A 26069-nucleotide genomic window follows, 5' to 3' on the forward strand; every position below is an offset into this window, starting at 1 on the left:
ATTCTCTGAATACTTGCAGCCCAGAATTAACTGCCCAAATAACCCTGAGACTACTTTCAGAAACTGTGCAAACCTCTTCCTCAGATCCATCCTCTGGAGGCACATTATGCCCTCAGTGTATATACCCTTAGGCCTGAGAGTAGGTGAAGGGGCAGATGTTTGCGGGAGGTATGGATGAGACTTGACATGTAAGCAAGGGTGTCCACCCATGTGAGTCCAAAAGAGAAGGTGGGATGGGCCAGGGGCTGGGGTCTGGCTTTTCCCATACTACCACATCCTGGCATGGCATTGTAAGCAGTCAGAGAATTCTAAATTACATCCTGGCCTTCCAGGTTGTTATGAAGGTATATTTGTCAAGTTGGAAGGATAGAACATATTTCACTTAAAAGTTTTTTGCTTGATTCATAACTTTATTTTTTAACTTTTTTATTCATAGCTTTAAACATCTGGTATGTGGGCCTCCAATTATATTCTTACCCCAGGGCCTGCAAATGTTTGGGACAGGCCTAGAGAGGAGGAAATGGACTGAGGAAGAATTTAAGAGGTTGACTGGCCAGCACCAGGAGGCCAGTTGGATACCGAAGGTCCCACAGCTTTCTGAGCCAAGGAACTCTTACTTTTCTGAGAACAGATTGTGTACTCGGAGGGGAAAAGCTTGGGTCCACCATCTAATAATAGGACTATCAGGAGACAACTGTGTCAAGCAGTAGAGGATCATCAGAGGGTGTCTCAGGGACAGAGGTAGAACTTGAGTAATGGGCTACTGGGCAGGTGGGTTGCAGGGGAGGAGTGATAGAGGGAGAGAGATTCACAGTTGCCCAGTGTGATCCGTATTACTTCGGATTCCAGATAGAAGACATGGAAATCAGCCTGCCCAACATGCACTACTTTAACATAGACATGTCCAAAATGGGACTGATCAACAAGGAAGAGGTAAGAGAACTTTAAAAACATTTAAAGTACATCCACCCTCCTGCCCCCACACCCTTACTTGTCTTTATAAGTTTGGGATGATAGCATCACCAAGCAAAACTCTACACAGTTGTTGCTTTTGGAGTATTTATAGTTGCCACTGATTAGAGTCCTCTTAAACTCTGGGCCTTTCCATACCTAAGGCTGGAGTACCCTAGAAGTGGATGAGTGATTGTGGAGGAGGGTTGGAGTCTGCAGGGAGTAAAGGACAAGGAAAGCACAGAGTGTGCCAGAAGAGACCGCTCTGAGATCTACTTCTCCGAAAAGTGCCACCCAAGGTCACGGCTTCATTGTTCTTCCATGGTGAGGCGACGACGAGAAGAAAAAGATTCTATTTTCATTTTCCTTCATCGTCTTTAACTTTGGATTAAGTCGTCAATTTAAGTAGCATATAAACAGATAATGTCAACAGAAAAATGAAAGAGTGTTTGTGTTTCCAATTGCAATTATAGAAAGCGAGATGAGGAAGTGTGCTTTTTGAAAGGAAACCTTGTTTTGGAAAAAAACACTTACCTGGACTTGTTTTAAGCCATGACAGAAGGTTAAACCGAGTGGGAGTGTCTGACTCAACAGCCTGAAATAGTAGGGCCTTGGAGATTAGAACTGTCCTTCCCCTCTCGAACCACTTTCAGAATGGTAGGATTTCTCTATTTGATCCATCCTTGCATAGGCTTCTAGAATTTGAAAAACATCATCTTGATAGCTTGTTTTAGTGTGTAGGGAGAGGGACCATCTATCAACGTGGCTCTGCGGCCATAGAATTGGGGCCTGCTGGCCTAGGAGCCTTCTTCTTAGCCACAGTCCTCTGGCCAGTCACCTTGTTTCTGTTCGGCAAATTGTGTTCCTGGGCTGTGCGGGGCCTGCACCACCACAGCTGCAGGTGGAGGCTGGGGAACTTGAAGGTCATGTGAAACGAAGGTCATGCTTAGGTGCCAGGATGGCTACTAGAAAACTCTGAGTGGCAGAGGAGAGCAACCTTGATCCAAGGGGCTGTTCACTCAGCTGAGCAGGGAGGCAACATTGTTTACTGCGGTGGAAGGAAAGCATGGTGATTACCAGAATACCACTAATTAGAGTATAAAGTCTTTTGATTTTTTTAAGATTTTATTTTATTTTTTTTAAGATTTTATTTATTCATTTGACAGAGACAGTGAGAGAGAGAACACAAGCAGGGGGAGTGGGAGAGGGAGAAGCAGGCTTCCCACGGAGCAGGGAGCCCGATGCGGGGCTCGATCCCAGGACCCTGGGATCATGACCTGAGCTGAAGGCAGACGCTTAATGACTGAGCCACCCATAAAGCCTTTTAAAGCAATTACCTTCTAAAGAGCAGGAGGGGGACCTGAAAGTAATCTTGGCCATGTCCACCAAAGGTAAAACAAAGGGGCCCCAAATAGAAAAGGGCCCAAGTGTCATGACTCAGACAGTGCTTAGCCCAGGAAGCCCGCGGAGAAAGGAGGTCTCCTCAGGGCCCCCAGACACCTCTGGCTTGCACCGATCCCAGCTCAAAAACTTGTTGCCAGCTTGCCGGTTGTGTCTCTATACCCAAGAAGTCAGATTTGCAGCTTCCTCAGCTCCCACCTGAAGAACGGGTGGGGACCCCGAGGCAGGAAGGCCCAGTTCCTTCGGGGCCAGGGCTCTGCACGAAGGCACCTGAGAGGCTGAACAAGTTGGCCCAGGTCTGTGTCTGCACTTTGGCGGTGGCCGGAGCTGCTCTCGGCTACAAAGTGAAGGCAACACACGAAAAGCAGGGAGTCAGGATACACTGACAATGGCAGAGGAGTGACAAATGACAGGGTGGGAAGAGAGAACCGCTCTAAAGTCACAGCTGTCTGGAGCCATTTAGTATTGGGCTAACAGCCCCGAGGACCTCAAATGTTCCTGAGGCCATGGCGGTATTATAGCATTGGACAATGACTGATGTTCAAAGTGAATCATCAAGCAAAGGTCAAATTAGGTTCACCACATTCTATTGAAAAAGCAGGGGGATATATAACGCATTTGAGAAACTTTCATATCCCAGTGATTAAAGTTTTCCAAAAACCCTTTAACTTTCGGGACCATCAACTCATCTCTCAACTATTGCCAGAAAAATAAGGCATTCCCATACTTGAAATAACTATATGACCGTAGGGCATATACATTTTCCTGTTTAGTGGGTTGTTTTTGCTGTTGACTTACTACTGATTCACAGAAAGAAGGAGAGGCCTATTTTAATGCCTCTGAAGTTGCCATGTGGTTTTTCTACAGGTCTTGCTACCATTGGACAATCCATATGGCAAAATTACTGGGACAGTCAAGAGGAAACTGGCTTCGAAGCTGTGACATTGTAGCCACCACCACCGGAAGTCTACTCTCAACTGAGGAATTCCTTCAGCCTCTTGTGATGCTGGAAATCATAGCATGTAGCCATGCAAATGTTCAAACTAGAGTGTCGATTTATAGTGTTAATTTTCCTCCTGTAGGAAAGAATTGTTCTACTACTAGCTCAATGAAGTGTTTTGTGATTAGTAATTATAACATGCGTGGTGGATACAGTTTACTTCACAAATGCTAAGCAGTATGAGAAGAGTCATAAGTCAATATTTCCTTTTAGTTGTCTTGTGCCTTCCTATCTTAGAGAAGTTTTAGAATCAATGTATTAAGAAAATAATCATGAATTAATGGATGTGCCCTATCAATTAGTTTGTGCACAAATTTAAGAGTAAGCACTGTTTTCAACCTACTGATGCTAAAACTTTGCTCTGGGCAATGCAGAAAATGTAATGACAAAATCATATTTTGAAAACTATCACCATTGTGACTTCAGTTAGACTGAATATTTGAATTTCTAAGAATGCTCTAGTATATGAATCACTGGGAACTTATTTCTATTCTAAATGTACTTTTGCAATCTTAATGTATTGGTTTTATGACTTTTACAACTCTTAGAGAATATTTAGTAGACACTGAAAAAAATATAACTTGTTTTTCTTTGAATAATGCATCACTTTGGCCCAAAAAGAGCACATTTAATAAATGCTAAGTCAATACACCAATCAGTGAATATCCATAGAGAAAGAAGACGAGAGACTCTCTCTATAAAAATATCAGTGATGGGGGGCGCCTGGGTGGCTCAGATGGTTAAGCGTCTGCCTTCGGCTCGGGTCATGATCCCGGGGTCCTGGGATCGAGTCCCGCATCGGGCTCCCTGCTCTGTGGTGAGCCTGCTTCTCCCTCTGCTTCTCTCTCTCTCTCTCTCTCTCTCTGACTCTCATGAATAAATAAATAAAACATTAAAAAAAAATATCAGTGATGGGGCGCCTGGGTGGCTCAGTTGGTTGAGTTGCCAATTACTGGTTTCAGCTCCGGTCATGGTCTTAGGGTCCTGGGATCGAGTCCTGCATCGGGCTCCATGCTCGGGGAGTCTGCTTCAGTATTCTCTCTCTCCCTCTGCCCCTCCCCTTGTTCGCTTGTGCAAGAGGGCTCTCTCTCTCTCTCTCTCTCAAATAAATATATACATCTTTAAAAAAATATCAGTGATGATGATTTCTAGATGGTGGGATTAGGGGTGATTTTTTTTTTTTTTTTTGGCCATGTGCTTTTCTGGATCTTCCAAATATGAAGAGTTATTACTTTTATAATCAGAGAAATAAATATAATTGATGATTTAAAGGTGTACACAGATTTGACTGGTGATTATCTTTGTATCAGTTGATTAATACTACCATTGTATATAGATATATACCATAAAGCTTCATAAACTGTAATTTTAGAAGCCCATGATGAAAACCTGTCCACATGAACATTCTAGATAACCTTCCTCCATTTAAAAAATCTCCATTTATTAATTTTCTTAAATCTCCATTTTTTATAAATGGTTACATATGAGTGCTTAGTATTGTTTGATAACTCTGCTTCATTCCCCGCCCCCTTCTTGTACTATACCTTAAGCTAGCATGGCGTAGTGTTTAATTTCACAAACTCACTTCACTCCTGGATCCTCCTCTTACTAGCTATATGACAAGTGTCCTCATCTGTAAAATAGAGGTGAGAATAGAATCTCAGAGGTTTTTTGAGGATTAAATGGGTTAATGTCTGTACAGTGCTGTGGTCGTATTTATGCCCGACACACAGAAACTTCTATATGTGTTTGTTAAATGAAATTGCTTGCCTTCTTTTCATGTGTTACTAGACCCAAGTAGAAAATCGTCATTGGACTTTGTGAGTGAGATGGGAGATGGGAGGTCTGAGCGCAGCGAGCCCTAGAAGATGCTGGAGGCCAGGCACAGGCTCGTGCCTGCTGGGAAAGAACATGAGATAAGAAGGAAGAAATAATTTGATAAGGAAAGTTTTGTGCCACATTGAATATTCACGTTACAGAATGTGCTTACAGCATGTCACTTGCATGGCCAAATAGCTGGTACATTTTATTCCTCTGCTGATTTGATGATCCAGTTTGAAGAGCAATTTAGAGTTTAACATGATTTTTTTTCCCTAAAAACAAACAAACAACAAGAACAAAAACTTAATTGGGCCCTTCTTGCTAGATATTTTCTCGGTCATGTAAGTTTAAGAAACACTGTAGTTTCTCCTGAGAAGAAATCCGTATTAGAGCAGAATCCTTAGAAATTGGGGCCCATTTTATACACGCGTTCATTTTGTTTCTCCTGAGCTCTTAAAACATTTATTGTAAGGGACTGCACATGAGCTCTTGGATGTTATGACCCAGTGGTGCGGCAGGAAAGCCTGTTGTCTGTGAAATTTTCAAGGACCAGATTCCTATTTTGGGAAGGATGTTTTCTTGTGGTTAAAATCATAACTATGTGCTGAAAACAAGGCTGGGGGTTTCACCTGGTCTTGCCAGTGCCCTCAAAGGAGCAGGCCAGCCTGAACTGGAAACGCCTGTGAGCTCATTTGCATCAAAACACTTTGTAATGTCGTTAAAGAAGCCTACCGGGACTCTGTGCCAGTTTTTCTGGGAAGCGGACTTGCTCTCCAGCGCTCTCCCCCTGCCTTCCCCCCAGGCCTCCCCCAACCCGCTCTCAAGTCAGGGGGGAGTAATGCAGGTGACTCCAGCCTATCTGCTGCCTGGGAGGCAGTTTGCATGGCCTCAAGGGATCAGCTGTCATTTGGGGCTTGTGGTTTTGGCAGCCAGAATTCTAAGACTTGGTTGAAATCCTCTAAATTTCATCTCCCACTTCATAAACAGGCTCAGAAAATATGTTCCATTCTTTCTCCTTTTTAGAGTCCGACTTAAGTTCATACCTCTCTTCACTTTCCGTCACCTGCTTTTTCTCCCTTTGTTCTCAATATAATAGAAATCACTCTTTGGAAACAGTGTTTTTCTTGTTTGTTATTGAAACAGAACTTACCTTTTTCAACCACATGCAAGATTTAACTACAGAAATCTGAACTTCCCTCTAACCTCCTAGCCCTCTGTCCAGAAAGAGCATTTTTTTCCCCCTTCAGACTTGGGACTGACCGGACTTTGCCTTTTGTAGTCTCTTTTGCAAAACCTTTGTAACTTCTGCTTCCTCGCCTGCATTTCAAGAGGAACCCAAGGCTTCTTTCTAGAGACGTGGATTTCAAGCCTTCTGACTCACTGGGTTCTTCCTGCTTCCAAATATTGGAAACTTATTCTCTTTGCATTTTTCATAGTCTTTGTTCTCATTTCTCTCAGAGCTCAGCTGCCTTTCGTTCTTCCATTTGCTCAGACTCTTTCTCAGTAATTCTTAAAGTTTTTGGATTCTATGGATATCCTATTGAGAAAGAATAGCTATGGACCTTCCTCTCAGCAAAACGCTCATTCACATCTCTACAGGTGCCTCAACATCCATCATAGAAGTGGTTTACTCTCAGTCCTTAAAGTGCGAAGGATTCCATTGGAAATTTGCCACATAAGGAATACATTCAACCAAACTTGGAAGAAAGGCATACTGATTCCTTTATATGAGAAAGGGAAATGAGTGTGTTCAAAAACTAATGATGTACTATACCTTGGCTAATTGAATTTAAATTAAAAAATTAAAAAAAAAACTTCAATTGGGTTTTGCAGGCATACCGTGGAGAAACTGAAGGTTCAGTTCTACACCACTTTAATAAAACAAATTTTGCCAAACAAATAAATAAATAAACAAACAAACAAGAGAGAAGGACTCCAGGTATATTAGTTTCTTGGGCTGCCATAACAAAGTAACACAAACTTGATGGTACATAACAACAGAAATGTATTCCTTCATTGTTCTGGAGGCCAGAAGCCAAAGTCATGGTAGTTGGTAGGTTTGTGTCTGCTTTAAAGGTTTAGAGGAGATTCTGTCCTTGGTCTTACAGCTTCTGGTACTTTCTTCGGTGTCTTGGCTTGTCCCCCATGGTCACATTACCTGTTCTGTCTGTCTCCTCTGTGTCATTCTTATAAGGACACTTGTCATTGGATTTAGGGCCCACCCAAATAACCCAAGGTGATCTCTTTCCTTAATGGTATCTACAAAGACCTTTTTCCCATATAAGATCACAATTACAGGTTCCAAATTAAGGCAAAAACATAGGATTGGTTGGGGGGGCACCACTCAACCGACTCCCGTGAGTCAGCGGACAGTGAGCTTCTTGAGAGCAGCTCTTCTAGTGCATATTGGATCTTCAGCTACACATAGGCTACTGTTTCCTTCATACCTGGGGGATAGTCACATCCCCCTTTCAGCTTGATCAGCTGTCACACTGATGTGTAAAAAATAAAAGGGTGAAGAGCATGGACTTTGGATCTAGATTGTGCTCAGTTTCAGATTGGGCTTCTCCAATTTCTAGCTGTGTGACCTTGGGCAAGTAACCCTAAACTTTAGTTCTGTAATTTTGAAATGAGTCTCATAATAGTAACTACCTTACAGATGAACGGAGGATTAACTGAGATAACGCATGCATGAGTTAAAATGTTTTGGGTTGCAAGTGACAAAATATCTCAGAGTGTCTTCAACTGGAAGGACACCTTGTTTACTTAAGAAGTTTAGAGGTTGGGGCGCCTGGGTGGCTCAGTTGGTTAAGCGACTGCCTTCGGCTCAGGTCATGATCCTGGAGTCCTGGGATCGAGTCCCACATCGGGCTCCCTGCTCAGCAGGGAGTCTGCTTCTCCCTCTGACCCTCTTCCCTCTCGTGCTCTCTATCTCTCTCATTCTCTCTCTCTCAAATAAATAAATAAAATCTTTAAAAAAAAAAAAAAAGAAGTTTAGAGGTAAGTTGTCTCAGGATTGATCTGGCCACTCAGGGATGGCTTCATGTTCTCAGGCTCGTTTCCATCCTTGGCTCTGCCATGCTCACAGGCGTTAATGTTTCCCCTGGGGTCACAAAATGGGTAGTAAACTCTTGTTATAGATAGCGTGTATCACCCAAATCTCCCTTGGCACCAAAGCACTCAGATGCTGGAAGTGTTGGCCTCTGCTGGCTTATCATTGGGTCCCTCTGCAGGAATTGCCCTGGGCTAAAGGAAGCTGCCTCACCCCAGTTTATACCTTCCACCTGGGAGCCGCTCATATCCAGTGCTGGTTAGTGGAGGAGATATAAAGTCCCGACCCTCTTGCCTCATTTGGGACAATTCTGCGGGGACACTCCAGCCCCAGAGCTCCTAACTGACTGAGGTCTTTGTTGCAACAGCATCATAATCCAACTTCTTTCTCTGCCCAGTTCTGCTTCCTTTGCTGCTCACAGGCATTGTTCCAGGAAGTGATCCTTAATAAAGCTGCATGAAAATCTTGGGGTCTCACTGTACATTTCTTAGGGAAGCCAACCTGTGGATCTAAGAGTGTTTTAGGAAGGAGGCTTTAAAATGGGGTTGTGGGAGCTGAACCACCCACTGTCCAGCTGGTGATGAGCTCCTGGAATGTTATAATTATGCGATGGTTAAAACTATCCCCTGAGGTGAATTGGGATGGGATACTGGAGGAAGGGAATATTTTGGCAGTGACAATATCCTGGATGCTTGAGAGATTTGGGGTAATGATTATAAGGATGATGCAATTTGGATATTGCTGGGAACCATTAATATGTTAAGAAAGACAATAAAAAGATGAGGATGATTAATAACCAATGTAATGCAAAGCATGAAAGCAAGAGGACCTCCTTGGTAGCCTATGAAGAAAATCTACACCCAGATGATAGAAAAAAATTAAGATCAGGCCTAGGACTTATTTGTAAGAAGAGCAGAGCTCCAAGGAAGATTGAATTTTCAGTTCTGAGAGGTCCACGCACCAAGGTTAGGCTCCTGATTGATGCACCTGAAACCTTAAATCTTCAGATTTCCCTGAATTCTCTGGGCCTGCAGAAGTAGACTACTTTTCCCTGTTAAAATTTAGTACTGCCACCCTTGCTTGAAGACAGTGCAAAGCCTTCTGCATGTCCCCTTGGAGTCTATTTTCACATCCCATTCAGGATACCAGACCTATAAATAGGGTCAAGTTACATCATATACCAGCCAGAGACATGCTTGGACTTCTAAGGTAGGAAGGGGCTTACAGGCCAAAAGAGTGGCAAAGATTCAGTCAATGTGTATGAGAGCTGGAGGATTATACATGGGACTGGATCCCGAGGGTTTTGGACAAAACCTATCAGATTTTTATTTTTATTTATTTATTTATTTATTTTTTAATTTTTTAAAAGATTTTATTTATTTATTTGAGAGAGAGAGACAGAGAATGAGAGAGAGAACACGAGAGAGGGGAGGGTCAGAGGGAGAAGCAGACTCCCTGCTGAGCAGGGAGCCCGATGCGGGGCTCGATCCCGGGACTCCAGGATCATGACCTGAGCCGAAGGCAGTCGCTTAACCAACTGAGCCACCCAGGCGCCCCTTGTTTTTATTTTTTTTAAAAGATATTTATTTGAGAGAGAGAGAGACAGTGAGAGAGAGGGGGGAGAGCACTAGATGGGGGAGGGGCAGAGGGAGAGGGAGAAGCAGAACCCCCACTGAGTGGGGAGCCCAATGTGGGGCTTGATCCCAGGACCCTAGGATTGCTACCTGAGCCAAAGGCAGATGCTTAACCACTGAGCCACCCCAGTGCTCACCCCTTCCTCAGATTTTTAAATCAAGAGGAAGAACAGAGCACTTTCCATTCACATAGGATGGCCCACTGTATACATTTATGGTCTTGCCCTAGGACTACATTAATTTCTTACTTTTTCTATCTGGGACCTGGACCATCTGGACACTCCACAGAACATCACATTGGTTCATCGTACCCATGATATCATGTTAATGGAACTGGAAAAGCAAGAAGTGGTGCTTGTGCTTTAGAGAATGGTGGAGAAACCTATCAGGAGCCCACCATGTTAGTGAAGTTTTTAGGAATCCAGTGGTCTGGGACAGGGGTTGGAAAAATCTATCCTATCATCTGTTTTTGTAAATAAATTTTATTGGAACACAGCCATTTGCTTATATATTGTTTATGTATTGAGTAGTTGCAATAGAGACTATTTGGCCTACAAAGCCCAAAATATTTAATCTCTGGCCTAAATAGGGAGGTTCATGACCTCTGGTCTAGGTTGTTCCAGGTATCTCTTCCAAAGGGCACATTACTGCATCTCAAACTTTCTACCACTTCTACCACAGTGCCTGGTAGTCTTTCCAAGTTTTGGAGGCATCATATTTCACTGGGATATTCCAATGGGAATACTGGTCCAACCCATTTACTGGGTGACAAACACTTCTAGCTTTGTGTGGGGCCCAAAGCAGATTCAGGCTGGGTGCAAACATTCCTGATGCTTCAGCCATATGAATTAGCAGACACTATGCTATTAGAAATGTACCTGACTGAGGAAGTTATTGTATTGGGGTTTATAGAAAGCCCCAATAGGAAAATTACAACATTGACTCCTACGGTTCTGGAGCATGCCATCTATAGCCGAGAATTATTCACTATTTGAAAAATAACTCCTGGGGCACCTGGGTGGCTCAGTCGTTAAGCGTCTGCCTTAGGCTCAGGTCATGATCCCAGGGTCCTGGGATCGAGCCCCGCATTGGGCTCGCTGCTCAGTGGGGAGCTGCTTCTCCCTCTCTCACTCCCCCTGTTTGTGTTTCCTCTCTCGCTGTGTCTCTCTCTGTCAAAATAAATAAATAAAATCTTCAAAAAAGAAAAAAAAAAGAAAAATAACTCCTGGTGTGTTATTGAGTCTTGGTAAAGACAAATATCTGATTATGGGACATGGAGGGACTTTGTGTCCAGAGCTGTTCATCATGAGCTGGTTTCTACCAAACCCACCAAGTATTAGGGTTTGGTAAGCCGAGCAGCAATCCATTGTAAGATGGAAATGTTAGATCTGGAATCAGGCACAAATAGGGCTGGAGGACACAAGAAAGGGATGTGGGACCCGACCTTCATGTCATCTACCAGTGTTTCTCCAGCACCTCTCACACTTACGGTCATAGGAGGAGGGGACTCTTATGACAGCATTGAAGGGAAATCCTCTCAATGAATAAAGTTTTAGGAAATGCACCAAAGGGTCATCTAAGAAAGAAAGTGTGGAAAGAAAGTGGCCCTAGGTAAGAATATATATAAATTCATGGGCAAATGGCTTGGTTGGTCAGGCTCCTGGAAAGAAAAAGATTGGCAGATTGGGAAGAAGGAAGAGATCTGTGAATGGAACTATATGTATTAATTATGCTTTTTATTCTCTGTATCTTATGTTTTGACATCTTGGTGGGCCTCACAGACTCAGTGAAAGTTGGCCCCTCCCAGGGGTAGCTAATTCCTAAAGATAGGAAAGTTACTTAGGAGCATTCTTTCATGTCTGATCCAACCACCTCCTTTACCTAACTCACATACCAAACCAATATTTCTTCTGTCCTAAGTCAACCCAGGGCCAGAAACCAGACAGCTAGAGAAGAGACAGCTCCTATGCCCCAAAGCCTGACAGAATTATTCAAACCAGCCAATCCTAAGCTCTTCCCTGGTTTGCCTTTCCCATGGAAACCTCAATAAAGGTTCTGTTCTAGGCTTTCCCCTCACACCTGCTTTTGCTTTCTGACCAAAACCAGATGCTTCCCTTGTGGCCCTGCATGGTATGGCATGTCCCTTTTTCTTAGGAAATGTAAGTAATAAATTCTTTCTTCAATGCCATTGGCTTCTCCCTTTTATCACTGAGTCTTCTTTATAAATTAAGACCTGGGCACAAGTCACTGTGGGAGTGGACTTTTAAATGCGAGGATCTTTGTATTGCATAATGTCTATCAAAGAGTACCAGTCATGGAAGAGGCACCGACCGATTAAGTAGACAGAATGACTTGGCCAGTTCATGTCAGTCAGCCTTTGTCACTGGCAATCTCAATGTTGGCATAATGAGCTCACGAATAAAGAAGCCATGACAGCAGAGAATGAGGCCATAGATGGGCCCCAATGGGATTCTACTTTCCATTACTGATCATAACTGTTGCTCACAAACATCCAACTTTCCAGCAGTAGAGACCAAAATCAAGTGAGAACTTGATATGGCACTGATCCTTGAGAACACTAAGCAGCTACTTGGCAGTGAGTTGAGTACATTGGACCCCTTTCACTCTGAAAGGGGCAGTGCCTTATCTTAACTAGAATTGATACGTATTTTGAGTATGGTTTTGCTTTTCCTGCCTACAGGGATTCACTTGGCAGCACTGTCCAAGGGCTTACACAATCCTGCACAAGATTATTCAGATCAAGGGACCATGAGACCTACTTTACAATAAAGGAGATAATGACAGTCTGTAAATGACCATATGATCCACTGGTCCTATCACATACTGTACCATCTGGAAGCTGCTGACCTGATGAGGTTGATGGAATGGCCTTTTGAAGGTACAGCTGGGGTGCCAGCTTGGAGATGATACTACGTGATGATGGAGTACCATCCCCCAGGATGTGATATATCTCCTAAATACTTTACTCTTACATGGTGCTAAGTCCCCAGAAGGTAGAACACATGGATCTGTTAACCAAAGGATAAAAGTAAGAGTGGCCCCCTCACCATCATTCCCAGTGACCCAGTTGGGAAATTTGTGCTTTCGCATCCCCTCAACTCGGCTCTGATTGTGTAGAGGCCCTATTCCTAGAGGGAGGATACTTCCATCAGGGGACACAGTGAGAGCTGTGTCTTAAAGCTATAGGTTTGTACAATGCACAAACTTGGCAATTCTCAAGAAAAACAGCTGTTCCCAGCCCACTGCACAGCCAAGAGACAATCAATCAGACTGAAATCTTAGAACGTTTATGAGGGGGAAAAGAAATTGTAGGACCGGACAGTGTTGTGAGTTTTCACTGAATGGTGGAGAGAGCAGTGACACATATAACTCAAATTATTTGATTCTTAGAAAATCATAGAGATTGCTGAAATAAACTTCTAGTCAGATTTGTTTACTTTACATAGGCAATTCAACCAACAGAAGTTAAAAGACTTGTACAGGGTCTTACAGGTAAGTCAGTAGCAGATCTGGGATCAGAACCCAGGTCTGCTGACCCCTAGTCCAGTGTTCTCTTCCTCCTCCAATGTGGATTCATAGCTTCAGTGTTTTCCTTTTTAACTCTGTGTGGGTTAGGCTAATGTTAACTCACTCTGCATTCTGCATGCACACCGTACAGAAGGCTGATGAATAACCTACAGACATTAGGGTAGCTGGGAGAAGTCACCTTAGCATTAAAAATTCATTATGAAGTCTACCCAGATAATTAAACAGACTGATGTCAACCTAATTGGCTCAAATTAATGAATGCAGATCTTAGATTTTTAAATTAAAAAAATGTTTTTTGATGTTTGTTATTGACCCACACATGTCTTCATTAAAATCGCAAAGGTATCAGAGGTCTCCCTTTCATTAGTCTCACAAAACTTTTTTGAATGTCATTGAATGTTCATTTTGAATTAGGGATGAGATGTATTTAGAATTCACCAAATACCTCGAACTAACTTCTCTAGGCCTTTGGGGGCCAATAAAAACTTATATGCATTTTGCTCAGCACATTTCCCTCAGCATAACAATTTTTCATGGAGCTTAAATAATGCAAATGTTTTTCTTTTATGGTCCTTATGAAAATAAAGTATCTAGAACCACCCAAAATCCAAGGACCTAAGAACGTAATTGTTTTATCTTTTAGCAATATTAGAATGCATCAAATGAACAGTATTTGGGCTGAGCATATGTTTGTTTGTTAATTCTGTGACTGGTCTGGGCTTGAAAAATGGAGTGAGACCATCGTAACAAAATCATACTTTAATGCATTTTTCCTGTTATACTAATGACTGAACTATGTACTCTCATTCAATTCTTCATCAACCTTGAGATTGGTATTATGGAAGGCTTCCTATCTTCCCCACAGTATCCACCCTCCTGTCTTTGTTTAGCTGAATACACAGCTGTCTGAAACAAACACTACAGCTCCCAGTCTCCCCTGCAGCTAGGTATGGCCAAATGACCAAGTTCTTGGTTCAAGAAATACAAGTAGAAGGGCTGTATGCAACTTCTGACAACAGGTACCCTTCTTTCCTTCTTGGCTGGAACACAGTTGTGATAAATGACACTTAAGCTGCCATCTTGGACCACACAGGAAGCCGTGTGTTGAAGATGGTGGAGGAACATACTAGGAAAACAGTGGGACCCAACGATTGTGGAGTGTCTATCCTGACCCTGATCTGCTTACCTTCAGACCTCATCTGTACAGTAGGGAAATCCTACTTGTCTAAGTCATTGTTATTTAGGTTTCCAACTGAAACTAATCTTAACTGATACACTTGAGCTGTTCTATCCTAATTGAGATGTGCTGTAAGTGTCAAATATGCAGTGGCTTTTGAAGACGTATCTTAAAACGATTGTAAAGTATATCAATAATTCTGATATTGATTATGTATGGAAATGGTAATATTTTGAATTTATTAGATTAAATAGATTATTTTTCTTTTTACTTTCCTGTTTCTTTTTACTTTTAAAAATGGGACTACTAGAAAATTTTAAATGACACATGTGGCTCCCATTATATATTTATTGGACAGTGCCAGGCAAATGTTGTTCTGCTCTGTCTCTGTCTCAGCACTAGAGAATAGGTGAGGTCCCTGAGGCCAAGAGGAGCCATACAACTACCTGAGTTCCCATGTCTGGTAAATGATGGGGCTGGACTCAAGCTCAGATCTATGCGGAGCAGCCTCAGTGCTCCCACCCACTGTAGCACAGTGTATCTCAACCGGTGTCATTGGGTTCTGGTGCAGGAGAGAGAACACTGTCCCAAATACTATTTCTTATTTATTTATTTGTATGTATGTATGTATGTATTTGTATTTTAATTCCATTATAGTTAACATATAGTGCCAAACACTAATTCTTAAAGGCAGGAACAGCTGGTTGCTTGAAGAGTTTTACTGAGTTTGCCTCAAAATAGGTTTATAATCTGATGAGTTTTATAATTTTATTTTCAAATTGTGTATTTCCCAGCATGTGAAAATAGAGTGTAGGCCATTGAAAAAGGAAATGAAAAATACAATTTACTGAAAGATTCTGTTATCTTTAATTTAGAAAGAAGACATTTAACTTGCAAACGTTGCCATAGATGTCTCTGCCCCACGGATGACAGAACTGGAGAAACTTGTGGAAGATATTTCCTTGGTTGTTTTACCTGACTCTTCTGGAAGCTTAAGGCCTCGAAGCTCTGTGATCTCTCTCAGATGCTTAGATGAGAGCACATTCTATCTTGTCCCCTTATTTTGTTGTTTGTAGGTCTCGCCTCCCCAGGCCATGGCCTGCCCTACAGGTAACAAGTATGTTCAGTATTATTGACACCTATACGCACCGACCTCTTATCCACCTCTGTTATGGTAAAGGTGGTAGCTCTGCCCAGGCACCTATTCTGTGGAAGTGGGGCACATTTTCTATTTGGAGATTGCCTGGCATCCCCAGCATTCCCGATGTCTCCCTAAAGATAATGGTAGACAGGAACACTCTGCCTACCTGAGGTGAAGAGATATCAGCCTAGCCCCCTACTTGTGGGCAGCCAAAGACTCCTCTTGTTTTTACTCACAGGGCCCTCCATTATTCTGTCCCAGTCAGTGCTAGGCTGGACACAACTCTTTCCTTGAGGTTCGCAAAGATATAACACAGCCACAGTCACCAAATAACCTGAGATGTGATCATTTTAATCTTTTTCTCTCTATGTGGAACTGCCACGACTGGCCAGAAATGGTACCCAGGCTACTTAATTGCCTATGGAGCTACAGCATGAAACTAATGAGCTGCTCATTAGTGCACCCATTGCTTTCTCTTTCCTTCCTGTGGCTTCTGTCCCTGCTTTAGAAGCAGAACTATCAAGTTTTCTTCTAAGAAGCGTATCTGTCCTACAGCAGTCAGCTCTTTGAACATTTAACTTCATCTTCCAAATCATTACAGAAAACACTTAATGGCTCTGTGCCCAGACCTGACCCCTGCAGATCCCATTTGCAATGACCGTCAAAGGCAGATGGATCACCACCAGTAAGTACTCTTTGCATTTGGCTTCCAAATGTAGGAGTGGTTGGGCAACTGAGGGTCATTAGACTTTTCCAAACTAAATTCCTTCTATGATCTATTTCTCTAATGCAACGGAAGGACAGTATGTGCCCCTGACACAGTGGATGCTAAGTTTGGAGGGACAGAATCCATGCTCACATAGGGTATCTGTTGAGGGAAGAACAAGGAGACTGCCACCAACTGGTCTCTGAATATGAAGATCTTTCATATTCATCATGTCCATTAAGTATCAAAAATGATGCTCAAATCTGCTGTACATTCCAATGCACTATGCCACCTTTTTTCAACTAAATCTACTGATAAGCTCTAGTTCCTGAATTAACTCACTCTAAGGAGGCTCTCTGTGTGGTCCTTGGCCTCCATCAGAGGTCTAAATTTCATATACCTTGTAATGAAAATGTAAAAGGGTGCTGTTGCTGGCTGCAAGGTATTAGGGAATTAAAAAGACTGTAATAAATTGAAGCTTTCAGCCTCACCTAAAAGAATGCACATGTAGTCCTAAGAACACACACGTCCTGCACTGGCCGAAGGAAAACATGTCAGCTTAGATTCCACTGAAAAGAGACAAGTTTGTGACCTCGCCTGCAAATCAATTCATTATAGGTCCTTCGTAGAGTCTGAATCCAAGGCTCAAATGTGGGGTGGGGAGGAGAGGTGGAGTGGCAATTATTGTTTAAAATCCCTCTCGATTCTGATATCCTGTCTGCCCCTCTGGTTGAGAATAATCAAATTCAACATTAAACAACTCTCACATAAAATATATTGGCACCAAGGCATGCTCCTTCCCATTTGTGCTTATGAAGTGCTGGCCCATGTGTCTATTTGCTACTAGCGGCAGACCCAGATCACATTAATAGAAATCTGGTGTGATCGGAAAGGAATCAGACATTTCCGGTTTTAGGGCTGTTTGGAGACAAAGGCTGCCTACCTGCTGAATTTCAAGTACTTCCAGCCCTCCGGATGGTCTTGTTTTGATAATATTTCCTTTTCCCTGAATTGGGGGTGGGGTGGGGTGGGGAGAAAGCACCCTCAGTTATTGCCAAGGCATTGTTTTGGGTGTAAGAAAGGCAGAGTATCTTTAATTTGCTAATTTTGCCTGAAAGCTGTCAACAGAGGGCTAAGAAATGATTTTTTTTCAGTTTGCTTTTCAATTAAGATATTTTCCTTTCCTTTCCTTTCCTTTCCTTTCCCCCACCCCCTGACAAGCATTTATGGAGCAGCCTGGGTCTAAAGCTTAGTTGTGTCAGGTTGGGATTAGTGAGCAAGGCTTCCGGTAGTTGGGAAAGGTGGCTGGGATAAAAGCATCTAGAGACTGAAGGGAGTATAAGCCCAAGTTCAAATCTAGAGAAAAATACAACTAAAGACATACTTTCAGTGACATTTGCTCCAAGTGTTCAATGGCCAGCTGATGGTGGTGACAGGACATTGTCCTCTAATATCCCTTCTCCCCTATTTGTAAAATAATGGGACTTTTGTTTAGTTGGGCCCATGGGCTTTAAGGAAAAGAATTATTTCAAGCCTCTCTTGTAGCTTCAGTATGGCAATGTGACAGAATTCTGGACAGCAAGATATAAGAGGAAGTAGTTTGTGCAATTTCTTGGAAGTGTCCTTAGAGAGAGGCAGTATGTTCTTTTCCCTTTTTTCTTCCTGTTGGTTGGAAGTCAAGTGGTGATGGGGAAAGCTGAAGCAGCCGTCTTGGGCCATGAAAGGATTCTGGGAATAAACAGCATGCATGATGGAGCAAAAAGGTGGGAGGAATCCCTAACATCATGGAGAGCCATGCCATCCCTGGTCCCCCTGGATGTTTTACATGAAGACACCCTTCTGTCTTGTTTATATTACCTGGCAGGGTGTGGGTGAAGGCAGGGAGGCAGTTTTAGATTATAGCCAAATCTTTTCCAGACTCATACATAAAGTATCAGGTGGATGTGCCGAAGTGGGGCTGGGACATTCTCATGCTATCCCCCTTTGAGGCCGAGAGGGGTCACTTGTCATTACTATTTCACTTGTGGGAAAGTCTTTCAGAGGGGTAAGTTCAGTTCTTCATCCCATTTTCCTTCTATTGTATCCTGTGTCCCTTCTTTCCTGCCCGCATCTCCAGCAGGTACACCTCTCACTTTTTATCACTACCGCTCCCCAGAGTACTTAACTATATTCTGCCTTTTAGTTTTGCATGTTCTGTAGACTGCGAAAACATGGGGATGGAAAATGTCTTTTGTAACCCCTTCTCCCACTTAGCATGCAAAACAAAGCATTACTTAAATTTCAGACACTCCATACACTCCATAATTGAATTAATTTGGAATGCATTTTTCAACCCCACTCATTACACCACTTCCTGTGTTTTTTCCACTCTCATCTTCAGACTTTCTGTTCTTTAGAGAAATTATCTTCACAGGAGATTGAATTATAACACCCTCTAAAATAGCAGCTCTTAACTTGAGGAAGGGGAAGATAGAAGAACTTCGGGGAGTCCATCAACTCTGCAAAGTTTTATATGTGGGAATATGAGCTTTTGCCTGGAGAGAAAGAACATAGCTTTCATCAGAATTTCCAGAAAATCATGACCCCCACTAGCCTACAGAAAAAAAAAAGAAGAAGAAGAAAAATTCTTTGGCTAAAATGACACCTAAAATTGGTTTTTGGATGGGGGCAAGAGAAGGAATAAGGCCTACTTGGACAATGCAGTTTATAAAGAAGATAAACCCACAAATAGATCAAAATGTTTTATGTATTGAAAGTTTGTTGTTGTTGTTGTTGTTTTGGGTTTTTTTTTAGGGCTTAACTTTCTTTCCCTGGTGTTGAGGAATGACCTTAATCCTTAATCTCAACTGAAGAGGCAACCAAACAGAAAAGATTAAACACACACTGGCAATAAACTGAAGCAATGCTTTATTGCGACCACAAAGCACCAATTCAACGAGGCATTGACACACAGAGATTTGAACAAATGTCTCTTTGAACAGAGATGTAGCAAGCTCGCTTTTTTTCAAGTTCTTAAAAACAAGTACTCGAACCAAGAATCAAACAAAGCATCAGAGCAATTAAAAAAATATTACACCATCATGAAGGAATATATATAAAAATATTCTGTACTAGTAACAAGGCTTTTTGATCTGTAACTCTGGGCAAATTCCTTCAGAAACAAATCAGTATAAATACAAACCATAAAGTGAAAAAATGCTTTCTTCTTTGGAAACAAAGAGCTGATCTGAAAGTAAATCTATGCAGAAAATACCATTACCCCTGTGAAAGAAGCTGAATATGGATGGAGATCCCCAAGACACAACAGAGTTTCTCTTTTCAGAGGTTCTGCTCCTGTAGGGGCCATGATGCACATTCCTCTCAAACATTCCAGTATATCCCAGTGAAACCTTAATAAGGTCAAGTGGAGGACCCTCTATAAAAGAGGGTGTTGGCAATTCCATCCCAATAACACAAACTCTAAGGAGCAGAGGGATTCAAGGGAGACAGCAAACTCTCTCTCTTTTCTCCCCTTCCCCAAGTTTTCTTGTCTTTAATCTCCCTACATCTGTAACCAGAGGATCATGCCATTCAATACTTTTTCAAGGATTTTGGGAAAGCCATCTGAAGAAAACCCATTTGGTGGGGAGGGGTGTCCAACCATGTCAAAGATAACTCTGTTTGACAAGCTCCACCAGGAAACCCATGCTGTCCACAAGTCCTCCCTGCTCCTCCTGGCTGAGTTCAGGTCAGCCGATGGATTGCCTAGTCTATCCCATAGGATAACGTTTCATTTGACTGAAATTCTTTACATATACACATGTATGTATTCTGTTTACGAAGTTTCATCACATGAAACTAAATTATGTCATTATGTATTTTTTGAGGTCTAAGACCCCAACTTGACTGTACTATGAAGAGTTGTTCTTTAGATGCTTTGTCTGCAGAGGTTTTACATGATACTCGTAGATTTTCAGAGCAGGCCCCAGTTTTAACTGAAGTCCCGTCAACACGTCATTTCTTGTCATCAACAGCAGGGATTTTCCATCAATTTCCTATAATGGAAGCAGAGGGTAAAACCAACATTAAGTCCAAAAGTGCAAGGATAATGAAGAACAAAAGAAGTTCAAAGGAAAAAGACATATTGATTGTCCTCAAGCTAAAAACATTACTTTTTTTTACTTGGGTCAAAAGGAAAAAAATGGACTCCTCTATTTTTATGTTCCATCTTCCACTTTTAGTTTTGGATTAAATACAATCCATAGCTGATCTCGTTTTCAAGATCACATCCCTAAAGTTGCATCTTAAAAAACTGACAGCAGGCTTGGCACATATACCTGTAAGGATCAGAGATATTGTTTCTGAAAGAAATAATGACACTTTCCATTTATAAAATGTATTGAAGTTTGTGCAAAATTTCTGTGTACTTAATTCCTCAAACAACTCTATATATTAGGACAGGCAGGGATTATCAGCTTAATTTTACAGGCAAACCAAGGACCAAGTTAACATGCCTAAGATCAAGAAGTTAGGCAAGGAAAACAGAGGATTGGAACTCATCTGCCTAAAGCCAAAGCCGATGTTCTTTCCATAACGCCTTTGTTTCTCTTGAAACTTGGAAGTAAATATGTGTAGTATAGGTGAACCAATGGGGTTGTACAATCCTGGTTTTCTGGAATCTTGTCAATCACAACAATGGGCAGTGGAAAAATGATTCACTCTCTGTGAACTTCTTTCCTGTCCTTTAAAAGAAGAACCATCCTGCCTCAACCCAAAAATCAACCTCTCATGTTGAGGGCCCTACCATACTTCCTCTCAGTGGGTCCTCAAGATTCCAAATAAGGTGGTGAGGGGTAGAGCTCTCTCAGAGTCCACTTCCCACCCCCTTCAGGTACCCAACCAGAGTGCCCTGGAGACCACAAAGCTTTGGGGATGAGCTATAAACAGGCTTTCCATGAAAGGGATATGGATCCCAAATACAGAAAGTAGTTTGGAACTTTTGGAAAGGGATCACTGAGAAAGATGCTGAATACCACCTTATTTTTGTTATTTTTTTATTGTGGGGACAAGGGAGCTGGCTCTTAGGGGGCCTGGGCCCAAGAGATGGACCAGCTGTGCATGTTCAGTAAGCCTCGACATGTCTGTACAGACATATGTCTGTACCCTTCTTCCCCACTGATGGACAGACAAGGGGGCTGGGGGTGTAACTGCAACTACATAAAATTGTGATTCTTTCCTACAATGTCCCCAACAAGGCCATTCTTCCAAACTCCCTTGTGTTTTGCCCGGCTATGAAGAAAATGTGCTTTGTATGTCTTAGTGTGTGGAGAAACAGCACTGGTCTAGCGGGCTGAAGAAACACCCACTTTCTGACCTTAGGTAAATTCTTTCCTCCTCTGTCTCCTTGGTTGGTAATGTGGGGATTTTTGGGTTTCTGACAGGATTCTGTCACCTATTACTTTCGCAAATGCTCCCTGAGCTATGAGTTGTATGATCACTTGTCATTATTTCTCAACAGGCCCATGGTCCTCATGTCATTTGTCAACCACCTACCATGAGCCAGAACAGAAGGACAAGGAATTACTTGTAACTGCTCTATGGTGTTTTTGAACTCTGGAAACCTTTATTTTGCTGACAACTAGAAAAAAAAGGTCTTACATTAATTTGTGAGAGACAACTATTCAAAAACATGGTGCATAAAAAAGCAGTTAGTTGACAGGGCAAGAGTGGCAAATTATTTCGGGACAGATGATTTGACTTTCCAACCATAAAATATTTTCTTCTCCCTGTGCAGCTAGTAAGCCCAAAGACTGCCCATCAGTAAAACCTGTAAGGATGAGAATTGGCAGAGGAACTTATGACATGTGAAAACCACAGTAGCAGTTCTGAAGGCACTCTGAGGTCACAGAAATCTGAATCATAGGTCCCTTCAAAGCTCACCGTCTATCTTAGATTGACTGAGATGAAGATGGACTCACTTGGAACACTTTAGAAAACAGCAAAACCCTTCCTGCTCTCCATCTTTCCTTTCTTGTTGTTTGCTCATACTTAACTTCCTACATATTTTAAATGGGCATCAGGAAGAGATGACACTGCTTTCACTTCTACGCAAGAAAACTTCCTTGACTAACTGAAAGTGAATTTTTTTTTTTATCTTTGGTGGCAAAAAAGTCCTTCTACAACTCAGCATTTCTGTCAAAAGCCAAGTATGTCTGTGAAAAATGCTGAAATTTGGATTTTATTTAAGACAAAATGGAAAATCAAGTTTCATGCTCCAATTTGATTTTCCCTTTGTTCAGTAGCCACACTGCAGTTCACCTCACACTAGGGCTGGTAAAAGAAAGCTCCATCTGGAAATCCTCATTTTAAAAATTGGAAATGAATATAACTCATACATAAACAAATGTTCCTCTTTGGTCATGACTATAGCAACTCAGATGAATGGCAGTGGAATACAACGTGATGGAAATGTGAGCTTCCAGGTCAAGCAAACTGCAGTCTGAACCCTGTCTCCACAGCTTATTGTGTGATCCTGTGTAAAGGACCTGACTTTTCTGAGCCTCAGTTTCCTCACTTGCAAAATGAAAATAACCCCCTGAAGGATTCTAGAGATTAGAAATTATTCATTCACGTAAGGCACCTAGCACAGTGCCTGACAGACAGGAGGTTCTCAATGACTACTAAGCGGCAAGAACAGGATGTGTTCCAATTCCAAATCCATCTACTGCTTCCTTTCTGGAAGTGTGCTCCCTGCCTGAATGCTACCCTTTGCCAGAGGGATGTAGGCGTATTCCTGTTCAAGTTCAGAAGATTTGGTGAGATTAAAAAAGCTCAAAGACTACATCAAAAATTTGTCTCATAAAAATTGCAAACACAGAAAAGTTCCTTGATTAAGGAAGCGAATCATTTGTTACATAACTTCTATAAAAGACTGAGATGCAAATGAAATCCAGATTTTGCCAGTCAGCATGGTGTACTAGAATGAGCATGAGATTGGGAACCGGAAGACAGAGTTTCTGATGTAGACTCCATCAGTAATTTTCCACAAGCAGCCACTCCTCTGTACCCCAGTCTGTTTATTAGCATAAATGAAGGGGTTGGAGGGTGACCAGATCCAGTTAAATAAACATTAAAAAAAAATCCCATGATTTTGCATGTACATCATGATTAAAGCCAAAACAAAAAGATAGTTCACATCTTGGTATCCTGATTACATCCCTGTGTTAAGGGATAATCATTTGTCAGTGTCAGTGAAACTTTGTACATGGCTTCTGTTTTCATGTAAGAGTAACCAAGTACTCGTTGAACAATAATATTTATGCAAGAAATCTTTGCCTACTTAATAAGTTCCAGCAAGTACTCATGCATGGAAGTTAAGGTTTAGAGATGATAGGTGTAAATTTCCAATGAGCGCAAGACCCTAGATGTAAAAATAAATGGGTGGGATCCTTAGATGTCACAGCTCAGTAGATAAGCATGTGTTTTAGAGTAAGACATTATTTTATTGCTTATTAGGTGGGGCCTAGGCAAGTTACTTAATCTCTCTAAGCCTCATTTCCTTATCTATATGATGGAGGAAGAATAGTTACTGTATTTCACTGCTGAAAGGATTATTGAGATAACACAGGTGAAGTAGAATGCCTGATACCTACCAAGTACTCAATAAATGCTATTTTTTTAAAAGTATATAAAAAAAATCTTAACCCATTTACTTTTCACTCTTTCTCTCTACAAATGCTAATCTACACCTTGGTAGATCTTTCAACTGAGCCTAATTGTGATATGGTCCATTGGAAATGTATGGGAAGAAAGATGAGGTAGGAAGAGAAAAGAGAAAGAGGTTAGGAAGAGAAAAAGAGTGGCTGTCAAGAAAGAGGAAACTGGTTAATAGCAAGGAAGGACAGGGAAAAAGTCAAAGAGAAGTCAATGGGCTTTCTGATGGTAGGGCCCTGCAACTAACCCAGAAGATCATATTTGTGGTGGTAACCTCCACTGTCCCAAATATCGTGCAGAGGAAAAGAAGGCTCAGTTAGAACCAGAAGATGGGGTGGAAGCCAGACTCTGCTGCTTCTTATTTTCTTGTGTATTATCTGGCCCATTATTTCTTTCCTTTGTGAAACGAGAGGTTTGGACTAAGCTGACTTCTGTCCGTTCTAGTTCAACACACTCTCAGATTCCAATTCTGTCTTTGATAAGCATCAGACTCACCAGCCTTATAGGAAAGTCTCCCTGTGAAAGAACAAAGCACAGACTCCTTACCGAAGACGTGGACGAATTTGACGAAATAGTCTGTCTTTTTCCACCTCAGTCTTCCCTCTCACGTTTTCTAGAACTTTCTTTGTAACAACTCTCTTGCCATTCACTATCTGGCTACAAGTTGTGACCAGTCTGAAGTTTCCCATTCCACTGCTTACAAAGGGCACAAATGTCCCAGAGGAAGGGGGACTTGGTCTGGAGTCCAGGGATACAAACGTGGAAAATCCTGTGTCCAATATGGGGATCACATCAAAGGAGGAGGAGCGAAATCTCCTGGCCTTACCCACATGACCAGTGGAAAAATAATCTCCTGAGAAGAAGTCTTTGTCTTCAAAGACATTTTGAAACCCACAGTGTGACTTCTCAAACCGTGGTTCCTCTTTTAAGCAGTTGTCTCTGCAGTCACTTGTATTTTCCATTTTGATGTGGTTCTCTTTGGACTTGTCATAGTTGTTGCGTTTCTCGACATCAGACAAGACCTCATAGGCTTCTGCTACTTGTTTGAATTTCTCCTCAGCTGCCTCCCTGTTTTCTGGGTTCTTGTCTGGATGTACCTGAAGAGCTAACTGGTGGTAAGCCTTCTTAATATCAGAGGGGGTGCGTTTTCAGGCACCCCTACTACTTTGTAGTAATTCACCATGTTTCTTTAAAGGACCTCTCCTTACCAAGACAAAGAGTTTGTTTTCAGAAGAACTTCCATGTAATTTTGGAAAGTAAGATGGTGAACTACTCCAGGCTACACCAAGACCCTTAGAATCTTAACATATAGTTGTTGGAGCAAACTCTCTTCTGGAGAGGAAATTCCTCTTTGGTGTCCTCTACAATTCCCACCCCCTACCCTGCCCAACCCCCCCAACAGCTCAATGTGGGGGGGAGTGACTATGAGCTCAACATTATCAGCCAATGACTCTCAGCTGATGCTGTGCTTGCCTTGCGTTCCTATTGGTGGAAAATCTGAGGTGGACAATATACATATTAGGAAGACTTCACCTAGTTTAAAAAACCAACACTGAGCAGCTTGTTTACAGAAAAAAAACATCTGTGTGGCTCAAAAAGAAGTCTTTACCTCATTTGTTAAAGTAACAGAACAAAATGGGTCTTGCCCTTAAATCCGACACAAAATCCATTTGGGCTCATTGTGAGGGCTAATGCCTTCAGTGACTTAATGGGTATCGCCCCGTTATTTAATATTCACTGCTGGCACAAAGTGGGTGATAAAGGGGCTCTATTACCAAAAAATCTTGTACACATTTCTGATGAAGGAAAAAGAATGAAACTCACTTCATCAAATGAGGAAACTGGGTTACAGAGATGTCTGCCTAGATTAAAAAAAAAAAAAAAAACCCACCAGAATAAATACAAGGAACAGAATTAGAAGTGAAGGCTTCCCATGTATGGTCAG

At 42.0% G+C, this 26069-nt stretch overlaps 2 protein-coding genes across 5 annotated transcripts in view; one reads left to right on the forward strand and one right to left on the reverse strand.

The window, feature by feature from the left end:
- LOC112824201 (uricase) overlaps positions 1-4242 on the forward strand; it is a 34130-nt gene extending 29888 nt beyond the window's left edge. For all 4 annotated transcript variants that reach the window (XM_073896416.1, XM_025872030.2, XM_073896414.1 and 1 more), the window contains 2 exons: positions 850-933; positions 3220-4242. In XM_073896416.1, coding sequence (XP_073752517.1) covers positions 850-933; positions 3220-3294 — 159 coding nt within the window. In that variant the 3' untranslated portion in view covers positions 3295-4242. The remainder of the gene's footprint in view (positions 1-849; positions 934-3219) is intronic.
- Positions 4243-20269: 16027 nt separating this feature from the next.
- The window catches only part of SAMD13 (sterile alpha motif domain containing 13), a 53676-nt gene continuing 47876 nt past the window's right edge, over positions 20270-26069 (reverse strand). The window contains exon 5 of the mRNA XM_073896020.1: positions 20270-20466. Coding sequence (XP_073752121.1) covers positions 20323-20466 — 144 coding nt within the window. The 3' untranslated portion in view covers positions 20270-20322. The remainder of the gene's footprint in view (positions 20467-26069) is intronic.

This window comes from Callorhinus ursinus, unplaced genomic scaffold, assembly GCF_003265705.2.
Source record: "Callorhinus ursinus isolate GAN/ISIS: 27379988/994484 unplaced genomic scaffold, GSC_fseal_2.0 scaffold9, whole genome shotgun sequence".
NCBI classification, from domain to species: domain Eukaryota; kingdom Metazoa; phylum Chordata; class Mammalia; order Carnivora; family Otariidae; genus Callorhinus; species Callorhinus ursinus.